Source organism: Oncorhynchus masou, chromosome 29 (genome assembly GCF_036934945.1).
Source record: "Oncorhynchus masou masou isolate Uvic2021 chromosome 29, UVic_Omas_1.1, whole genome shotgun sequence".
Taxonomy (NCBI): domain Eukaryota; kingdom Metazoa; phylum Chordata; class Actinopteri; order Salmoniformes; family Salmonidae; genus Oncorhynchus; species Oncorhynchus masou.
In genome coordinates this window covers 59,505,574-59,528,378 of record NC_088240.1, presented here as the reverse complement: position 1 = coordinate 59,528,378, position 22,805 = coordinate 59,505,574, and the positions used below count along the sequence as shown (strand labels likewise).

The 22,805-nt window shown below is 44.2% G+C and overlaps 1 protein-coding gene across 1 annotated transcript in view; it reads left to right on the top strand.

Moving 5' to 3' along the window:
• The window catches only part of LOC135520121 (mannosyl-oligosaccharide 1,2-alpha-mannosidase IA-like), a 216,354-nt gene that overhangs the window by 89,678 nt on the left and 103,871 nt on the right, over positions 1-22,805 (top strand). The window contains exon 2 of the mRNA XM_064945459.1: positions 6,460-6,556. Coding sequence (XP_064801531.1) covers positions 6,460-6,556 — 97 coding nt within the window. The remainder of the gene's footprint in view (positions 1-6,459; positions 6,557-22,805) is intronic.

Here is a 22,805-nt window from a genome sequence, read left to right as displayed (position 1 = left end):
GCACTTTGAAGGGTCTCACATAACCATGGAGGTATCGATTAAATATCATTGTGACGAGGACCCACACTGTGCTGGCTAAGCGGGAGATCTGCCATAGTTAGGCATCCGGAAAAGGCGACAAAGCGTTACGGCTTGCCAGTCGAAGCCCGGGCTTTCTCTCTCTACCTCTTTTGGGTGGCAGACTGTACACATGTTGGTCCCTGCACAGCTTGCGATGCCATGTGTTCGATAACGTGTTTGTTATGCACCAGCTCAGTGATCCAATCCACGCTGGAAGCACCATTTGGGTTTCTAAGAATTACATTCAACGCAGTTGATACATTTTCAACGTGATGCACTGCTTCTCCAATCAAAAATAAAAGCTCTCTTTAGTCCAAATATGCTTGATACAGTTTTCCTAATCTCTTTGTGTGTAATGGGATGTTAACTCAGCAAAAAAAGAAATGTCACTTTTTCAGGACCCTGTCTTTAAAAGAAACATTTGTAAAAATCCAATTAACTTCACAGATCTTCATTGTAAAGGGTTTAAACACTGTTTCCCATGCTTGTTCAATGAGCCATAAACAATTAATGAACATGCACCTGTGGAACGGTCGTTAAGACACTAACAGCTTACCAGAGGGCAGGCAATTAAGGTCACAGTTGCGAAAACGTAGGACACTGAAGAGGCCTTTCTACTGACTCTGAAAAACACCAAAAGAAAGATGCCCAGGGTCCCTGCTCATCTGTGTGAACGTGCCTTAGGCATGCTGTAAGGAGGCATGAGGACTACAGATGTGGCCAGGGCAATAAATTGCAATGTCCGTACTGTGAAATGCCTAAGACAGAGCTACAGGGAGACAGGACGGGCAGCTTATCGTCCTCGCAGTGGCAGACCACGTGTAACAACACCTGCAAAGGATCGATACATCCGAACATCACACCTGCGGGACAGGTACAGGATGGCAACAACAACTGCCCGGGTTACCCCAGGAACGCACAATCCCTCCATCAGTGCTCAAACTGTCCGCAATAGGCTGAGAGAGGCTGGACTGAGGGCTTGTAGGCCAGTTGTAAGGGAGGTCCTCACCAGACATCACCGGCAACACCGTGGCCAATGGGCACAAACCAACCATCGCTGGACCAGACAGAACTGGCAAAGTGCTCTTCACTGACGAGTTGCGGTTTTCTCTCACCAGGGATGATGGTCTGATTTCGCTTTTATCGACGAAGGAATGAGCATTACACCGAGGCCTGTACTCTGGAGCAGGATCGATTTGGAGGTATCAGGTCCGTCATGGTCTAGGGCGGTGTGTCACGGCATCATCGTACTGAGCTTGTTGTCATTGCAGGCAATCTCAACTCTGTGCGTTACAGGGAGGACATCCTCCTCCCTCATGTGGTACCCTTTGTGCAGGCTCATCCTGACATGACCCTCCAGCATGACAATGCCATACTGCTCGTTCTGTGCGTGATTTCCTGCAAGACAGGAATGTCAGTGTTCTGCCATGGCGAGCGAAGAGCCCGGATCTCAATCCCAATGAGCACGTCCGGTACCTGTTGGATCGGAGGGCGAGGGCTAGGGCCATTCCCCCCAGAAATGTCTGGGAACTTGCAGGTGCCTTGGTGGAAGAGTGGGTTAACATCTCACAGCAAGAACTGGCAAATATGGTGCAGTCCATGAGGAGGAGATGCACTGCAGTACTCAATGCAGCTGGTGGCCACACCAGACACTGACTGTTACTTTTGATTTTGACCGACCCTTTGTTCCATTTCTGTTAGTCACATGTCTGTGGAACTTGTTCAGTTTATGTCTCATTTGTTGAATCTTGTTATGTTCATACAAATATTTACACATGTTAAGTTCATCTAAAAATGAACGCAGTTGACAGTGAGAGGCCGTTTTTTTTTTTTTTTGCTGAGTTGATGTGAGTATTTTGAGTGAAGCATTAGGAATGAATACAATTGGATACATTATCCAAAATCGGATAATATATGGATGACTTTATATAGCAACATTCTATATTGGCTCCAGTAAAAGAAGTTTGCTGCTAAGCTGTGTGTTAAAACCCTGCTACAGGGGTACACAGGCTATGTTCAGAGCTGCTGTTGCGTGTCCGTTCTAACACAACAGACCTGGTCTATATTAATGACCACCAAGCTCCCAATCCACTCCATATAGTGCATGACATTACAGGCTCTCTCAATACAAACGTTCAAGCTGTTTTTTCTGCTAGCATAATTTTGTGCCGTGATGATTAATAATTCATAATAAGGATAAGGTGTGAATCACCTTGGAGAGTGCACAAACACGTATGCTCCACTTTTACCAATAATGTGTGGGTGCCCGTACCTTCACAGTTTTTATTTGTGCAAATAGGTGATTATTAAGAAGGTGGCAAATCGAAAGCTTGGGACTATACGTTTCTATCTACAACTGAGTTGCTGACTTAACCTTGTTCTGTTCAATGTTCTCTACATAAATAGTACTCTAAATTTTGCTTTAAGGACATTTTTCAGTGCCAGCCTTAGTTCAGGAACAATCATAGGGTTAAAGGTCCCGTTGTCACCTTCTCTTCATGTGCCCTGCTCCATTACAGAAGCCCGTTTTCTTCCCAGCATGCCAATGCTGTCTGTCGAGAGCTGAGTAAAGACAGGCCAGTGTGTCCCCTGCTGAGAAACCGTGCTGAGCTGATAGGCTGAAGTGGACCAGCAGCCAGTTTATTAATGGCTGCCCTTTATTTTGATCTGGTCCAGGGGTAGTGGTTTACACACTAGGGGCTCGTTGTATTTCCTGCTGGTCAATATTCTGCTCTTTTAACCCTTTACAGAGGAGAGGGTAGTTGTGACCTAGAGTATGGTATCCATTTTAGGCCACACTCAGCCTCTAACCTCAACCCCTTTTTGTGTCAATCGTCAATCCTCCTTGAGGCTGAAGGTGTCCTAAAATGGACCCCATACCAGGCTTGGTATGTCCATGGTGTGTTTGTGGCGTTTGCTGCTTATCTCCACCTGCTTATTAACAGCTGATTTTGATTAGAAAACCTAAAGTCTTTCAGCGCCTTTCGTCAAATGATCAGACAGTGAGTTTAATGTAAGGAAAACAAATGTCTCTAATGATTTTCTTTGCTCATCATTTTGTTGTATTTGCTACGATCAAAACCGGTGATACTGCATCTTTCCCAGGAGATTGTGATGAATCTGTTTGGTGGTAGCATATTCACTGAAGCGCTCTAAGCCATCTTGTTTTTCATGTCGAGTGTTGTCGTGCGAAAATCCTCGAGAGTCATGTTGGAAAGTGTTGACTTCCGACCTCAGGGAATGGAATTGGCAAATTGCATCCTGATAAATGTGTGATTCATTTTTATCACTGGCTGCTATTGAACTGCTTTGCCCAACAACCAGTCAATTAATGAGCCAAAGAGCAGTTACGACAGGCGCCGTATGTCTAGCGTATTTACCCCTGGCAACAGTCTGCCCCCATCCATTTGCTCTCCTAGAAAGGTTGCCTGGGTGGAAGCGTGCTAGGGCTGTAGTGGGTGCTATCGATTGGTGTGGTCTCTGATTGTGTGTGTGTGTGTGTGGCTGCTGCTGCTGCTGATGATCATGGCATGTGATCCTGGCGGTCTCTGATCCTGGTCATCTCATGCCGCCCTACTGATCACAACATTGTCAGGGGATATAATCATACAGGCCGGTGTCGTCCTCCTCCCCGCTGGTGTGGAACCATCAGTAATTATCTCTGTGTTGTATCTACAGTCTGTGTGGAGCATCACATCCAGCTGGCTGCTAGAGCCACTGGAGGAACAGTGCGGAGTAGGACTCAGGGAGGGGGCTTTGAGTGATGCCTGTACGTTCCAGTAAACAAGCGGAACGCTCTCTAATCTTGCTGCGTTAACTCAAAATATATTTGATACGAGGATTCAGCGCCCAACTACTTTTGAGGAATTATCTGAGTGAACACGTTATCTATTATTCTGTACATTTGACAATCTCTGTGTAGATTACTCTGCCACTGGACCTGAATATTACAATTGAAATGATATCAGAAAACACAGCATCTGGCAAGTTTGCATTATTCTGGGACATTTCCTGCTGCCGTTTCTCATTCTGTGCAGATTGCATTCTGCAATCTCTACACACTCAGTTATTCTGTGCTTTAACTTCAGAGCTTCCCCAGTCCAGATAAGGCTAACAGAGAGTCCAAACGTTTACAAAACCCCAGCATTTATGTCAAAGTCCTTTTTTCCATTCCACTTTCTATCCCTGGGGAGTAGAGCCAGACTAGCATTTAGAAAAAGTCTATTTCAACTGAAACCTGAATCCTTTGCTCTGAGGGGAAGTATTTTGTCTGGTAATGTAAACTTTAGGGTCCTCTCTTGCACCCAACACTTATGCTAGTCTTTCTGGCCCTGCCTGAAGAGTTATTGCCATGCAAACAAATTTGCACCATCAATATCCTTGATTCTAATCTCCAAATCATGTCTCAAGCTAGTTCCTTACTTTCACTGGATGCGGTCCTGCATAAATTATTGGCGTTAATATCGGCATATCTCTGGGCGAGAAAGCTTCTTTTGAAACGATGCCCACTCAAATTGGCTGGCACGACTATTCCGCAAAGGCGCAACAATGACACTGAGTGTGCACCTGTGGTGACTGTCGCATCCCTGTGTGTGTGTGTGGATGGGTGAGCAAGCGTTTGTGTACGTGTGTGTGTGTGTGTAAACCTGCATTAGGCCACCAAGCAGGATGTTGTTGTTTCTGCCTGTTTCTACCATTCACTCTGCTCTCATGGTCACTGAAAGCCCGACCTTCACTGATGCAAGCCGCGCTGTCTCCATTACTGCTGTAACTCACCAGCCCAGGTAGCTCCAGCTCGGCTCTCAGCCTTTCTTCAACCTTGACCCCTTTTGTCACCAGTTGCTAGTGCTTTTCGATCTGAAGAATGTCTTTCCTCTTTGTTACGGAGGCTTCAGCTGTTATATGTGAGAACACTCTCTCATAGACTAATTTGTGCACCAAATTTGAGAGAAATAAGCTTTTTGTGCAGCACATGAAACATTTCTGAGATCTTTTATCTCAGCTCATGAAACATGGCACCGACGCTTTACATGTTGAGGTTTATATTTTGGGTCAGTATATGTTGCATGTGTGTCTTGGGCTTCGATGGATGCTGCTAGCCTGTTCTCAATTAACCTCTGGAGACTACCACAGACTCATTCAGTATTCACGATGTAAATCACATCATATTACCACTCCGCCTCTGAAAAAAGACTGTTCCTGGTGTGTCAGTCAACCAAATCATATTCTGACATGCTGGGGTGGTGTGATGGTTAGCTCATTTCTTCACTGCGAGATTTACAGGAAGTAGGATTTCTGCTTTTGTTTCAATATTTACATTTATGGCAATGGGCTTTAGTGTCCCTTTTTGTGTTTTTAGGATCGATTCATATTCAGAAGATCACATGCTACTAATATTCTTATCCTCGTTGGTAGTACACTAGAATTCACTGCAGAAAAAAAAGCTATGACAGACATCCAGGTGATTAGTACTGGAGGTCTGCAACATAGTTTCCAGAAAGGCCAGTTAAAGCTCAGCCACAGCCACACAGGAGCACAAACTTGCATAGCCTTCACTCAACATCAAAACAAAATGTACGTATCAACAAATAAACTCTCGAAGTTTATCGCCTCCGAGAGAAGAGAAAACAAACGAGAACATTGCCTGAAACATTGCCTCGCCTACTGTCAGTATCTGCCTCGTCATGAATTGATGCATTCAATTTGATGTGTTGGCTCTTCCAGCCATCGTCATTCAATTGGGCTCCTGAGTGGCACAGCGGTCTAAGTCACTGCAACCTCAGTGCGAGAGGCATCACTTTAGTCCCTGGTTCGAATCCAGGCTGAATCACATCCGGCCGTTATTGGGAGTGCCATAGGCTGGCGCACAATTGGCCCAGCTTCGTCCGGGTTTGGCCTGGGAGGCCGTCATTTGTAAATAAGAATTTCTTAGCTGGCTTGCCTAGTTAAATAAATAAACAAATCCACATTTTTTGTTCTGTAGATACCAATCTCCCTAAACCCCTTAATTTTACACTGCCTAAAATGCAGAAAACTTGGTTACTTTTGTTGTTGACATAACACAATTAAATCACTTTGACCATATCAGTCAGTGGGAAAAAACATGATTATTTTTAATTTAGGAGATCTTGGAAGGTTTTTGGAAGGAGAATGGCGATCCACCTTGTTCAATTTGATTTAACAGGGTTAGTTGGGGGTATTGTCAATGGCATTGTTTACTTGTGTGGTTTATGTGTGATAATTGCATGCCTGTCTTAAATCCACAGCAAAACAATAATCCATCATTGACATTGGTGCAGGCCACCATTTGAGTTTAATTAAGGCTGTTGTTGTGAATCAGGTGGTTTGCCATCAGTTTAGTGACTGACCTGTGTTTTTAACCCTGTTTTTGTGTTTCAGATGATGAAGTTTGCCTGGGACAACTACAAGAGCTTCGCCTGGGGCAGGAACGAGCTACGGCCCCTGACCAGGAATGGCCACATTGGGAACATGTTTGGTGAGTGGTGTTTTGTGGCCCCAGGCTAAAAGGCCCCATAGGCCCCCACAGGTTACTGGGGAGCTGCTCGCGAAGGTCTTAGTCTTTTTCAAAAACAGTCATGTTACACACAAATGGTCTGCAGTCATGGACACACAATTGTCTGTGGGCCTTGGTCGACCTCTAGGTCAAAGAGTTTTCATTAATGCCAATCGCTCATAGATGAAGATGCTCTCAATGTGGAAGGTTTTTTCGCTCGTCAACATTTTAGAGGCATGCAGGTTGCGGATCCCCTGGCTACCATTATTTCAGAATCTTTGTTGTGTTGCATATGGTTGTACTGTAGTTGGAAAAGGCTATAGGCTTCCTGACTAGCAGTGCATGTTATGTGCATTTCCCACCTGCCGGTGTATATGAACCCCCCCTGTCAGAATGGTTCTTTACCATCGGACTGTGACCTGCCCCGGCAGCCTTTACACCACGTTGTCATTGTGTGGGCATTAATCGGACATGGTACCAGAAGATTCCTCAGGTACCTAATGACACGCATACACACACACACACACACACACACACACACACACACACACACACACACACACACACACACACACACACACACACACACACACACACACACACACACACACACACACACACACACACACACACATCTGAGCCGAAGGATATCCGGTGATTAAGCTCTTAATAAAAGTGGGATCATCTTTTAATGAGGATTGGGTTGGTGGGCCTTTGTCTGACACGCCTGACTACCTCCACACCCTGTCTAACCACTAGGCAGGGTAGCCTCGTGGTTAGAGCGTTGGACTAGGAACCGGAAGGTTGGGAGTTCAAACCCCCGAACCGACAAGGTACAAATCTGTCGTTCTGCCCCTGAACAGGCAGTTAACCTACTGTTCCCAGGTCGTCATTGAAAATAAGAATTTGTTCTTAACTGACTTGCCTGGTTAAATAAAGGTAAAATAAAAATAAATTGTGGCCATTATGGGAAACAATGCTCACCTTTCTCTCAGCGGTTTGATGGCATCTCTTCTCTGTCTCTCATCATGTAGTAGTAATACGATAATGTGTCTTCCCGAATAGAAAGTAAATGTGAATTGTACTGTAGTATTCATGCCATACATTATGCACATAGGGTGATTACTCAGCCTTCTCTCTTCCCCATGTGTTAGAATTAAGAACTACAGAAGAGACCTTATCCAACCTCTGCATGATGTCTGGTTGCATTTCATAGCCCTGCAAATGTCAGATTTTAATTTAATCAGTCTGGAGAACTTTCCTGCAACACAGGACATTTAAAACCTGTAGTGTATTGGAGGTTTTGTTAGGCTTCTAAAGTTTGTCAGTTCTGCTCAGAAGGTTTAGACTTGATTTTCCCTTACAACCCCTGCCAAAATGTTCATTAATTATAATCCACATAATCATTCACATTTCTTTTTGCTGCCCGATTATTTTCCTCCAGTAGCAAACTGGCTCAACTGAAGATCTTACGTCTGTAAGTAACGTATGGGTTACCATTATGATCATTCTGGTAAGGAGCCCGTATGTATGGCAGCTGCCTGAAAGATCCTTTAAAGAAATATCTGTACATTCAGCAGCTGTGTAGACCCTCTGTAACGCATGGGAGAATCTTACATCTTCTAAATAGTATTGACATTTCTGCTCTACCTAAGTACACAGTACCGCTAAAGTACCATTACGTGATGAAATGTAGAAATAACAGACAGCTGCTCTTAGAGGTTAGAGGTCACCAAACTCCTACTGGTGTTTATCTTTTAATTGCTTCCTTTATCTGAGTAACGTAATTAGCCTCTGTGAAATAAGTATCCCCCTATACTGATCAGCTAGATATTTGCAGGGAAGATAGCTGTGGAAATCGGTAATCAGTACATTCGTCTCTCAAAATTGTCTCTATTCTTTCAAATCTCTGGGAAAAGAGATCGGCTTACTACTTCAACCCGATATCGCTAATCCCACTAAGCAAATGAACTTCTATTCCGTTGGAAATCTGACATGGGTTTCTCTCTCCACGCTCCGTTTGCTAATACCCGAGGAACATGTGGGGAGGGAAGAGAGGCGAGAGGTTGTGCTGTGGGTGACTGTCACACTGTGCTGGAGGAGTGCTACGTTGAAGGAAGCCAGGTGTGAAATTGGATGCTGTGTTCTTTTAATTTAATCCCATGAGTAAACAGAGACTGGGTGAGATTGGCTCATCGGTTAGCCTACTTGTCACAAGCATGTTATAAATATGCTGAAAGTCACTGAAACATCCCTCCTGCTCTCTCTCTCTCACTCCAGACTCAGTCAACGCCCCTGATCGAGAGGTAGAACCCATCTGCTGCTGCCTCTCTTCTCTCACCATCCTCTTTCTCTGCAACCCCCTATTTTATTCTCTCTTTTCCTTCTCTCTTTGTGAGTTGTGGTTTAAGATGTCACGTTTTCCCCTCTTTGCCCAGGGAACGGTTGTAGTGCTGCTGGACAACTACACAGAGAGATTCCTGAAGCGTATTTTCACAAGTATTGGCACAGTAGAACCCTAAAGTGCTGAAGGCTCTTGTGTTTATGTGTGGGAGTGAACTTCACGTGGGAGTTTACAGACCATTGAGTTGTTCTGACCAACTACACCTCATTTGCAACTTTTTAAAAGCATTTAATCATTATAATTCCACATTAACATTTTTTTGCAAGACCCACACATATTTGCTATGACAGGAACCAGGTGAGAACAATTCATACCACTCACATTTTTTGATTATGATTATTATACACTTGTAAGTACAATTTTATGTTGTTCCAATGCTCATTTTGAAAAATATAGGGAAGGATAAGTGGCCGCATAATCTCTAACTCCTAGTTGTGTCGCTCTGATGTAAAAAAAAAAAAAAAAAAAAGTAAAGTTGAATCATGAATGTGATATATCACATTGAATGCTGAAACAATTGTCGTAGGTGGACAAGCTTAAAGCACTGTTTACTTAGACCTTCTGATTAATCCTTAATAGTCTATTGATTCTTCTGGGAAGGCTTGCCACTAGATGTTGGAACATTCCTGCGGGGACTTGCTTCCTTTCAGCCACAGCATTAGTGATGTAGGGCACTGGTGTTGGGTGAATAGACCTGGCTCGCAGTTGGCATTCAAATTCATCCCAAAGGTGTTCGATGGGGTTGAGGTCAGGGCTCTGTGCAGGCCAGTAAAGTTCTTCCACACCTATCTCAACAAACTATTTCTGTATAGACCTACATTTGTGCACGGGGGCATTGTCATGCTGAAACAGGAAAGGACCTTCCCAAAACTGTTGCCACAAAGAAACACAGAATCGTCTAGAATGTCATTGTATGCTGTAGCATTAAGATTTCCCTTCACTGGAACTAAGGGGCCTAGCCCGAACCATGAAAAATAGCCCCAGATCATTATTCCTCCTCCACCAACCTTTACAGTTGGCACTATGCATTGAGACAGGTAGCGTTCTCCTGGCACCTGCCAAACTCAGATTCGTCTGTTGGGCTGCCAGATGGTGAAGCAGGATTCATCAGTCCAGAGAACGCGTTTCCACTGCTCCAAAGTCCAATGGCGTCCTCCAGCCGACGCTTGGCATTGTGCATGGTGATCTTAGGCTTGTGTGTGGCCATGGAAACCCATTTCGTGAAGCTCCCGACAAAAGATTTTATACTCCTGACAGCAATGGGTGTGGCTGAAATAGACAAATCCACACATTTGAAGGGCTGCCCAAAGTCTTTTGTATGTATAGTGTATCTGTTGTTTTGCTTGGGCTGCAACTCCATCCACCGCATCTGCCTACATTGTCCTTCCGCGTCTGCGGTGCAAAGTGGAAGAGCTACAGCTCTATTTGTTAGACCAGGTCTCCTCACGAAAACGTCTGTAGCGGCCGAACGGTTTGGCCTACAAAACGAATATGACCCCTCTACGGAAAGGTGTAGCGGCCGAACGGTTTGGCCGACAAAACTAATATGACCCCTCTACGGAAAGGTGTAGCGGCCGAACGGTTTGGCCTACAAAACTAATATGACCCCTCTACGGAAAGGTGTAGCGGCCGAACGGTTTGGCCTACAAAACTAATATGACCCCTCTACGGAAAGGTGTAGCGGCCGAACGGTTTGGCCTACAAAACTAATATGACCCCTCTACGGAAAGGTGTAGCGGCCGAACGGTTTGGCCGACAAAACTAATATGACCCCTCTACGGAAAGGTGTAGCGGCCGAACGGTTTGGCCTACAAAACTAATATGACCCCTCTACGGAAAGGTGTAGCGGCCGAACGGTTTGGCCTACAAAACTAATATGACCCCTCTACGGAAAGGTGTAGCGGCCGAACGGTTTGGCCTACAAAACTAATATGACCCCTCTACGGAAAGGTGTAGCGGCCGAACGGTTTGGCCTACAAAACTAATATGACCCCTCTACGGAAAGGTGTAGCGGCCGAACGGTTTGGCCTACAAAACTAATATGACCCCTCTACGGAAAGGTGTAGCGGCCGAACGGTTTGGCCTACAAAACTAATATGACCCCTCTACGGAAAGGTGTAGCGGCCGAACGGTTTGGCCTACAAAACTAATATGACCCCTCTACGGAAAGGTAAGACCCTCACAAACACGATGGTGTTATCCATCGATGGTATGGCCATCTACCCCCCCCCCCCCAGAGGTTAAACGACAGATTGTGCTTAGCATAGACAACAAAAACATGCTAGCCGATCTTCTTCTAGATCGACAGCCGGCCAACTTAATTGGCTATCACTTTCAAGTCACGTTTCATTTGGTCTCTGAGCCTCAGATGGTTCTTTGTTAGTATTGTTATATTTGACAGACATCTATTTACTCAGATTTCTATTTACACAGACAAGGCTAATTGGACAACAAGTCTTCTAGATGTGTCATGGCCGGATGCTTAGAGAAATGAAATGAGTGCTGTTGATATGCCGAGTACAATTGAGGACGGATGTTAACATACTCAAACATGACACATTGAAACTGGATGTATTATGGAATTGAAATCCCTGTGACAGCATGGCAGGTTCTTTTAATCTTTAATGTGGCATGAGAAATGTTGTTCTTCATGTAATGCCTTTGACTGGTAAAGAAGAGACATAATGTGTCACACTGGCAGATTAGCTTGTGTGTGTTTTTTTGTGGTTTTACTGTCCTTATTGGGACCAGAAGTCCTCACAAAGATCGTAAAACAAGGAACAAGTGTGGGCATTTTTCTGGTCCCCACAAGGACAAAGGGTATTTTAGGTTTAGGGGTTAGGGTTACAATTAAGTTAGGGTAGCCCTTTCCTGCAGTGGAATGACCAAAGTGCGCTCTAGTGGCCAAATTGGTGGAATGCTATTAATATTTTTCATAATTTCATAATTAATATATATTTTTTAAATGTACGCAGAAAATCCGGTGTTTCTATGTCAAACTGTTTTTTTATATTTTAGTCCTCTGTGATGTATATGATGTGTAATATTGGGATACAAACTCCAAATTGAATAAATGTCAACACTATATCTGACATGGTACAGGTGCTTTCTTTTTTAAGCCCATAACCATGTGTGTGAGGTGTATACTTTTGTTTCAAAGTAGATTTGTTTAAGACGACCAAGAAACACTCTGTGTGACCCTGATTTAGCCCACTGCAGTAATATGTTATTAAGGACTAGGGGATTGGGAAAGTAAGATTGTGAATGGGAATCAATTGTTTGTCCCCATAAGGATAATAAAATAAACTTGTGCGTGTGTGTTTAATGTATTCATTAAACACAATCACCCACCTATGTCGTTTGACATTTCTTAGGAGAAGTTACATTGTAATAATATATTACCAGCATGTGAAATTGTGCTTTTGCTCTAGTGGCTTGGAAAGACAGACTCAATATATTGAAGGCTTCCAAGGGTCACTTGGAAGTTCAGAACAGAGTATTGGTTCTTGCTGTGTATGATCTTGCACACGGACACTCCAGGGCCTCACCCACTCTCATACTGTCACTTTCTGTTCATCTCTGGCACTCAGTTCTCTGCTTGATGTATTTTTTTAAATCTCACATACATCTCTCTTTCGCTCTCGCTCTCTCCAGCTCTAGCTCGGTTTCTTTCTCCTCTCTTTCTCTCACTCTTTCTCTCTCTCTAGCTCGAGCTCTCTTTCTTTCTCCTCTCTTTCTCTCTTTCTCTCAATTTCAATTAAATTATCTATCTCTCTCTCTCTTGCTCTCTCCCTCTCTTGCTCTCTCCCTCTCTTGCTCTCTCCCTCTTGCTCTCTTGCTCTCTCACTCTTGCTCTCTCACTCTTGCTCTCTCTCTTGCTCTCTCTCTCTCTAACTTGCTCTCGCTCTTGCTCTTGCTCTTGCTCTCGCTCTTGCTCTCTCTCTTTCTCTCTCTCTCTTTCTCTCTCTCTCTCTCTCTCTTGCTCTCTCTCTCTTTTCTCTCTCTCTCTCTCTCTTGCTCTTGCTCTCGCTCTTGCTCTCTCTCTCTTTCTCTCGCTCTCACTCTCGCTCTCTTGCTCGCTCTCTCTCTCTTTCTCTCTTTCTCTCTCTCTCCCTTGCTCTTGCTCTCTCTCTCTTCTCTCTCTCTCTTCTCTCTCTTTCTCTCTCTCTCTTTCTCTCGCTCGCTCGCTCTCTCTCTTGCTCGCTCTCTCTCTGCTCGCTCTCTCTTGCTCGCTCTCTCTTGCTCGCTCTCTCTTGCTCGCTCTCTCTCTTGCTCGCTCTCTCTCTTGCTCGCTCTCTCTCTTGCTCGCTCTCTCTTGCTCACTCTCTCTCTTGCTCGCTCTCTCTCTTGCTCTCCCTCTCTCTTGCTCTCCCTCTCTCTTGCTCTCCCTCTCTCTTGCTCTCTCGCTCAATTCAATTCACTTTATTGTCATGACGTACCAATGTACATATTGCCAAAGCTTATTTTGGATATTTACAATATCAAAATGAATAAAAATGAGAATCAAAATTGTCAACGGGAGAACAGTAACAACAATAACCAAGGGTCAAAATAACCATACATTCAACAAATAACAATAAGCATTCAGTAGAGGACATGTGCAGGTTGATTGGTCTGTCAGACACTGTCCCTCAACCTATGGCAGGCAGCAATGTAGTGCGCTGCCTACCCACAGCTCTCTGCGTCCTCCCCCAACAGGACGGGTAGCCTACTCTCATCAGAGAGGTCTTTGAAACCTTGAATAAGGGTTTCAAATTTGGGCACTCTATTTGACACTCTATTTGTTTTATATATTTTTGACATTTTGTCAGGAAATGCAGCTCTGTCTCAGGTTCTGCTGTGGTGCAGTGGTTGCAGAGCCTTCTCTACAGGGAGCCAGGTTTTCCTGTGTCTACCCTTCTCAATGGCAAGGCTGTACTCACTCTCTCTCTCTCACACACACACACACACACACACACACACACACACACACACACACACACACACAGTGCGGTGATTATCTTAGGTCAGCTTGAAGTGCTCATTTAACTGGACAGGTAGTTAAGACTTCCCTGGCTGGCAGACAGGAGATTTCTGTAGTCCAATCGGTGCTTGAGAGTTGTGCCTCAGCCAACACGCATCATTGCAGGGGGATAACTGATGGACAGGAGAGTCGGCAAGGACATGTGCAGCAACTGTCACTGCCTTCTAAGAGAAGTAGTAGATCTCCTGGAGTATGGGATGATTGGAAGGCTTCGGGTGTATCATAGCATCCCAGGCTTGCGGCTAGGAAAAGACTTGTATATGTATAGATATGGAGAGAAACTTTCTGAGTAGGGAGGGTAACATAAAGTCATGCGGGGACACTTGTTAATATTTACAGAATTGCCAGAGAAAACACTTAAGCACATTGAATCATTTTGAGAGTTTGGCTCGGGAGCTCTCGCTGGTGCCCTAGTTCTATGATAGAGAGTGTTTAGACTAAAAATAACCTTGTGACATTGTTCTTCGAGCATGCATATTATCTGTGAGGCTCATTCGAAAGCAAAGCATCAAACAGCAGGTGTTCCCTGTCTTTGAACAGAGCTAGATCTTGAGCTAGAGGAGGATGTAAAGAGGAGAACAGGAGGTGAAAGTACTGGATCAACTCTCAATCCCACACACACACTGTACGTCTAATGGTATAGCAAAGCAAAGATTACCACCGCAAGAAACATAGCAAAGAACAGTGCAAATAAACACTAGCAAAAGGGGACCCTGAGTTTGGGAGACCCTGGTTCAGGCAGTATTATTATTTTCCTTCTAGTTTATTGAATACTGTTAAAAAGAAGAAAAATAGATCCATCTTTTTTGGGGGAAGCATCAAGATTCCCGGTGTGCTGGAGTTTTTCTTCTTTTTTAATAGTATACTTTTAGCTCCATGTACCTAGTATCACATTAAGGTGTACGAGTTCACTCTTTCAAGTTGAGTGAACAAAGCCTTTATCATTCACTTCAATTCGCCCAGGCAGTGATTCCCTAAGACAGAAGGCGTTTGGATTTTTAAAAGACGGAAGTCGTTTATAGCCTAATCTTGTTGTTGTCGTTACTGTTCTCCCTCTAGCTCCCCAAGGCTCCTGAGACCTTATCATTCAGCGTCCAAATCACTCGATCCAAATTTCAGAGGACAAGCTGATTGTTCATGTTGTTCAACCTCTACGGCTGCGGCAAACAAACAAGGCTACAAACCCTCCAATTTCAAAAGAAAGGTAACAATTCAGTACCACTCCATTGTGAACAACAATCAAGGCCTGGGCTCTTCGTTTCCACGCCTTTGTCCTTGGCTGGGAAACACCAGCTAAAGAGGAGAGAATATTTTTCATGTCAACCCCGTCTGCTGATGTGTCCTTGGAAACTTTGGCCGTCAACCCCCCCTCCCCCAAAAGAGAGAATAATAAATGGAAGATAGCAAACATGGGCCGACTTTTAAACACCCTTCGAGATCTCCGGCTGCTGTGAGGAATAGGATTAGGCGGCGAGCTCCAGGAATGGTCGGCTGAAAGCTCTCTGTGAACTGCTCATAAACAGACCGTTGCTTCAGGCCAACACTGCCACATAAACCCACGAGTAAATCCATCCTTTGTCTCTCTTCTTACTGAGACAAAAAAACGGTGATGGAAATGCTAACCAAGATTATGTCCCAGTTTTCTAGATCATCACACGTAGCCCTAATGTGTACAGTAACTTGACGATGTCTTTCATACCAATAGGTGTCCACTCGACGGGTTTTCATGATGTACTTTGGTGTTTTCTGCACCTTGACTCTCTTTCTTTTTTCTTTTTTTTCTGAAAAGGTACGGCTTTTTTCTAGCCTCTGCCTATTCTGTCCCCTTCCAACCCCGAGCTTTATTGTTGTGGATCGATCAGAAAATGATGCAAGTCATTCCTGTCTCTCATTAAAACAAATAGTGACAGTATCACGCTCTCTAATGCGAGGCGAACCCCCCCCCCCCCCAAGCCTTATTAGGGGCTTAAAGGCATGTTCATCCACGGTGAGCGATGTCATTACCACAGCTTTAGAATATGTGGGTCACTAACTTAATCTGGGTAGGCGGGACGCTTGCGTCTCACATGGCCAATAGCCAGGGGAAATGCAGAGCGCCAAATTCAAATACATTTCTATAAAAATCTAACTTTCATTAAATTACACGTTCAAGATGGCAAATTAAAGCTACACTCGTTGTGAATCCAGCCAACATGTCAGATTTCAAAAAGTATTTTCGGCAAAAGCACAAGATGCTGTTATCTGATGATAGCACAACAGTAAACAATGAGAGTAGCATATTTGAACTCTGCAGGCGCGACACAAAACGCAGAAATAAAATATAAATCATGCATTACCTTTGACGAGCTTCTTTTTTTGGAACTCCTATATGTCCCATAAACATCACAAATGTTTTTTCTGTTCGATTAATTCCGTCGATATATATCCAAAATGTCCATTTATTTGGCGCGTTTGATCCAGAAAAACACCGCTTCCAACTTACGCAACGTTGCTACAAAATATCTCAAAAGTTACCTGTAAACTTTGCCAAAACATTTCAAACTACTTTTGTAATACATCTTTAGGTATTTCTAAACGCATATAATCAATCAACTTGAAGACGGGATGATCTGTGTTCAATACAGGAGCAAAACAATCTGACGCTACTTTTCTGGTTACGGGCCTCTATCAAAAGGTACACATGAAGTGACGTTCTTTCTGAGCTATGGTACTTCTTCATTACACAAAGGAAAAATCTCAACCAATTTCTACAAACTGGTGACATCTAGTGGAAGTGGTAGGAACTGCAGGAAAGTCGATTAGAATTCTGGATTCCCCATGAAAACATATTGAAAAGACAGTGACTTAAAAAAAGAAAAAATCTGAATGGTTTGTCCTCGGGGTTTCGCCTGCTAAATAAGTTCTGTTATACTCACAGACATGATTCAAACAGTTTTAGAAACGTCAGAGTGTTTTCTATCCAATACTAATAATAATATGCATATATTATGATCTGGGACAGAGTAGGAGGCAGTTCAGTTTGGGCACGCTATTTATCCAAAAATGAAAATGATGCCCCCTACCCCAAACAGGTTAAGCACACACTGTATCATACAAAACAAACCCAACGCAGCCAGATGCTGAGGAGGACATAGTGGTCAGGACAGTACTGGAGAAAAGAACATCACAGTCACAGCATCTATTTTCCCTGCGGAGCACACTATTGTCCTCCAATAGTTGTTCTATGCTTAAACAATGGATGTCTTATGGCTAGTAATGGGATTGTCCACAGGCAGTGTTTTGGAGATTCTCTCTCCCCAACACTAAGAGACGGAACGCCCCACTCTCTCCTCGCTCCCTTCTGTAGGATGCTTTGCAATTTCCTCTTGCCCTTTATCTTATCGCTGTTGTGTCCTTTCTCAAAATATACCCCCCCCCCCTCGTTTCATCCCCCCTCGGTAGTCTCTACACCTCTGCCTCCTCTTTTCTTATTTCTCTCCCCTCATGAAATGTAATTAAAAGAGCACCAGCCTTCCCAGAATGAGACACAGGCCTACCCCTCGGCCCCTACGTGTACCCCGGGAAGAGTAGCTGATGCTTTTGCAGTGGCTAATGGGGATCCTAATAAATACCAAATACCCCTTGACCTTTTGCGCACAGCACACCCAGGTACCATTTAAACCAGAGGCGTTTATTGAAAAAAACCCACAAGCACTTCAATCGTGGTAAAAGCAGCATGGAGCACAGAGAAGGCCACGCAGAACCTTGATGGAAGCCGATCGATCCCTTCCATCTGATGGATAAGAATTTAGCTAGTCATGGTGAATTATTATGATGTGAGTAGGAGAAAAAAAAACTATGAGACATAGAGAGGCCTAAGATTCTGAAGGCATCTTTAGAGATTGCCAGTCTGTATAGATACTGTCACAGTGAATAAAACCATAGAGGAGTACAGACACACACTGGCGCCAAGTCGACCTTGAAGCCCCTTCAGTCGCGGTCCTCCCTTTTCTGTTATCCGGAGGACATTTTTATTAAAGGCGTTGAACTGGGATGCACCCTAACATTATTGCCATTCTATCCACCGCCCTCCCACGTGTACAGAGAGCACACAGTTCTTTCCCACTCTGCAATTATGTCCCAGAGTGCATCTGGTCTCAGGGGGAGTGTGCATTCGGTGAAGGTGCCAGTAGGGAGTGGTAAATGGTGGGAGGACCTTTTTCGTCAAGGTTAAATGAAGGGCTAGGCAAATCACGCCTCTACTCTGACAGTCAAATAATACATACAAGCAGAGTGAAGGGTCAACCCCACCCGTTCATCCCCGCTTACTTACCCTCATCCCTCAGGCACTGTTATGGGTGACATACAGTGTGGAAGATATAATCTACTGTATATGTCCATAGCAACAAAGTCTCAAGTAACTTTCCCAACCCCCTTCTCCTGTCACCTCTCTCACCCTGGAGACCCAGCCCCAACCCTCCTTTCAATCACACGGATCTGATGTTTAACCAATAAGGTTTCCATCGTTCTCTCCAGCAAGACACAAATCATCATAATTATAGGCTGTGAAGCATCTTTTTCATGCACTGTCTTGTGTGTGCTGGGGGTGGGCATACACATACAGAATCATTCAAATGAAACGTGATGCTTTTCCCACCGTTAAAACCTGTTAAGGATCGGACCCTTTTTTTCAATTTTCACCTAAAATGACAAAATGACCCAAATCTAACTGTCTGTAGCTCAGGACCTGAAGCAAGGATATGCATATTCTTGATACCATTTGAAAGGAATCACTTTGAAGTTTGTGGAAATGTGAAATGAATGTAGGAGAATATAACACATTAGATCTGGTAAAAGATAATATAAAGAAATGCAAGAGAAGGGCCAATATATGACTTAGGAATCTAGGCGCAATTTAGATTGTGGCTAATAGATGGCAGCAGTGTATGTGCAACGTTTTAGACTGATCCAATGAACCATTGCATTTCTGTTCAAAACTCAAGACTGCCCAAATGTGCCTCATTGGTTTATTAATACATTTTCAAGTTCATAATTGTGCACTCTCCTCAAACAATAGCATGGTATTGTTTCACTGTAATAGCTACTGAAAATTGGACAGTGCAGAATTGAATCTTTCTGCCCATATAGGATATGTCTATGTCCTGGGAAATGTTCTTGTTACTTACAACCTCATGCTAATCACATTGGCCTATGTTAGATCAACCATCTCGCGGGCAACACACCGATCCTGTAGAGGTTATTAAACAAACACCAGTTATGAGATGCAGTAGATATGTATAACTCTCATTATTCTACCTACTGCATTTTCTAAAGGAACATACAGTAGTTGTCTTCTTAGAGGCAGACATTCTACACGTTTTGAATGTTTTCTTTGCTAGGTCTCAGGGAATAGGAATACTTAGCTTGAGATTTCTATTCTAGCATATATGGAGAAGATTTTCCCCAAGAGACACATGTAAGAAGGGTTGTGTTATGATGAGCTTCTATTGGCTGTCATGGACAAAGTGTTCTTATTATATATGGTGCATTTGGAAAGTATTCAGACCCCAGTGAGCCAGCCTAGAGCTAGCAGAAAGAACCAGCCAGTGAGCCAGTCTAGAGCTAGCAGAAAGAGCCAGCCAGTGAGGCAGCCTAGAGCTAGCAGAAAGAGCCAGCCAGTGAGGCAGCCTAGAGATAGCAGAAAGAGCCATCCAGTGAGCCAGCCTAGAGCTAGCAGAAAGAGCCAGTCAGTCAGGCAGCCTAGAAATAGCAGAAAGAGCCAGCCAGTGAGGTAGCCTAGAGCTAGCAGAAAGAGCCATCCAGTGAGGCAGCCTAGAGCTAGCAGAAAGAGCCATCCAGTGAGGCAGCCTAGAGCTAGCAGAAAGAGCCAGCCAGTGAGGCAGCCTAGAGCTAGCAGAAAGAGCCAGCCAGTGAGGCAGCCTAGAGATAGCAGAAAAAGCCAGCCAGTGAGGCAGCCTAGAGCTAGCAGAAAGAGCCATCCAGTGAGGCAGCCTAGAGCTAGCAGAAAGAGCCATCCAGTGAGCCAGCCTAGAGCTAGCAGAAAGAGCCATCCAGTGAGCCAGCCTAGAGCTAGCAGAAAGAGCCAGCCAGTGAGCCAGCCTAGAGCTAGCAGAAAGAGCCAGCCAGAGGCAGCCTAGAGCTAGCAGAAAGAGCCAGCCAGTGAGGCAGCCTAGAGCTAGCAGAAAGAGCCAGCCAGTGAGGCAGCCTAGAGCTAGCAGAAAGAGCCAGCCAGTGAGGCAGCCTAGAGATAGCAGAAAAAGCCAGCCAGTGAGGCAGCCTAGAGCTAGCAGAAAGTGCCATCCAGTGAGGCAACCTAGAGCTAGCAGAAAGAGCCATTCAGTGAGCCAGCCTAGAGCTAGCTGAAAGAGCCAGCCAGTGAGCCAGCCTAGAGCTAGCAGAAAGAGCCAGCCAGAGGCAGCCTAGAGCTAGCAGAAAGAGTCAGCCTAGAGCTAGCAGAAAGAGCCAGCCAGTGAGGCAGACTAGAGCTAGCAGAAAGAGCCAGCCAGTGAGACAGCCTAGAGCTAGCAGAAATAGGAATGAACCAAGTAAAAAAAATTAATTTCCCAACATGAACTGCTTCACAGTAGATGTGTAAATCAGCCAAGTGTGTTAGCAGATTGCGCTAGCTCAGGTTTTCCAAAACTGGGGTATGTGCAATGCCGTCAAGGGTACGCCAAATAAAAATGTGATTCGCATTTACAAATACATATATAATAATTATTTATAAAAAATACAAATAAAAATGTCTTTACATTTTCAAACAGTCCATTTATCTTTTCCAATGGGGCTATACATTTGGGTGAGGTTTTTTTCCGTTTCACTGCCAAAAATGTAACTAAACCATCTAGTGTTCAGCGAAATAACAACACAATGTTAAATACAGTTAGCCTAGTCAAATAATGAATATCCAATCACATTAACCGTTACTCTCTCGCAGGAATTGCGCTAACGGTCCGTATGTAGCCAAACGTAGCTGCTGATCATTCCGTTTCCTCGAAAATTGATAAATGGTTAGAAAAAGTAAGGCCATACAGAGACATACCAGCTCCACTGGTAGTACTGCTGCTACCAGCAGTACTACACCTGCACCTGTCGACAACACAAGTTGTTCTGCTACCAGGAGCACATCCAACGTTAGCATCAGTAATTCTACACTGACAGTTGTGAATCTGATGCAGCGGAAGAACTACTGGCCCCTTACCCAGGAAGGCACCGAACAACAGACTGTGAAGTTGGACCGTCAAAGAGGCGCAAATATGATGAGAGCTACATTGATATGGGGTTCACTTATATTGGGAGTAGTGCCTTTCCTCAGCCACAGTGTGTTATATTTACAAAAGTATTATCTCATAACTCGATGAAACCTTCACTCTTGCACAGACATTTAAAAACAAAACATGCCAATTTGAAAAATAAGCCACAGGAGTTTTTTGAGCGAGAATTAAAACGACTATCGAGTAGTAAGACATGTATAAAAGCAACAGATACCATTAATAAGAAGGGACTAGAAGCATCTTATATGGTGAGCTACCGAGTGGCTAGGACAGACAAGCCCCATACTATTGTGGAGGACTTCATTCTTCCTGCTGCTGCGGAAATGGCTGAGACAATTCTGGGGGGAAAGGCCAAACAAACTATACTGACAATTCTTTCATCAAACAACACTGTTTCACGACCCATCAGTGACAGGGCAGGAGATGTTTTGAAACTATTACTGCTTCGCATACAAGCCAATTAATTTTATGCGCTACAGCTGGATGAGTCAACAGATGTGGCGGGCCTGGCACAGCTCCTGGTAGATGTCCGGTTCGTTTATGGGAGGTCAAATAAGGAAGACATCCTCTTCTGGAAACCAGGACAACAGGAGAGGATATTTGGTGGTCAAGATGTGTTGGTGTCTGTACTGATGGCGCAAATGTCATGACAGGGAGACATAGTGGAGTGGTAATGCTCATGCAAGCAGTTGCTTCTGACGCCACTTGGGTACATTGCAGCATCCACCGAGAGGCTCTTGCTGCCAAGGGAATGCCTGACAGCTTGAAAGATGTTTTTGACACTACAGTGAAAATGGTTAACTTTGTTAAAGCAAGGCCCCTGAACTCTCAAGTATTTTCTACACTATTCAATGATATGGGCATCAACCATGATATGTGCATCAACCATGCTTTTACAACACAAAAGTGCGCTGGTTAACAAGGGGCAAAGTATTGACAAATTTTTTTAAAGTTCTCTTTACTGACCATCATTTTCACATGTTAAGGCTATGATTGAGAAGTTGGAGCTCTTCTCTGTCAGCATTAACAAGGACAACACACAGGTCTTTCCATCATTGTATGATTTTTTTGTGTGCAAATGAACTCAAGCTTACGGACAATGTCAAATTTGACATAGAGAAGCATCTGAGTGAGTTGGGTGCGCAATTACGCAGGTACAGTACTTTCCCGAAACGCATAACGCAAACAACTGGATTCGTTATCCCTTTCATGCCTCTTACTGATATCTGAACAAGAGAGCCTCATCGAAATTGCAACAAGCGGTTCTGTGAAAATTGAATTTATGCCAGATTTCTGGATTGGGCTTTGCTCAGAGTATCCTGCCTTGGCAAATTGAGCTGTTAAGACACTGATGCCCTTTGCAACCACGTACCTACTGTATGTGAGAGTTGATTCTCGTCCCTCACTAGCATGAAAACTAAGTACAGGCACAGACTGTGTGTGGAAAAAGACTGAGACTCCAATACAACCCAACATTGAGTTATGTGCATCATTCAAGCACACCCTTCTCATTAACCTGTGGTTATTCAC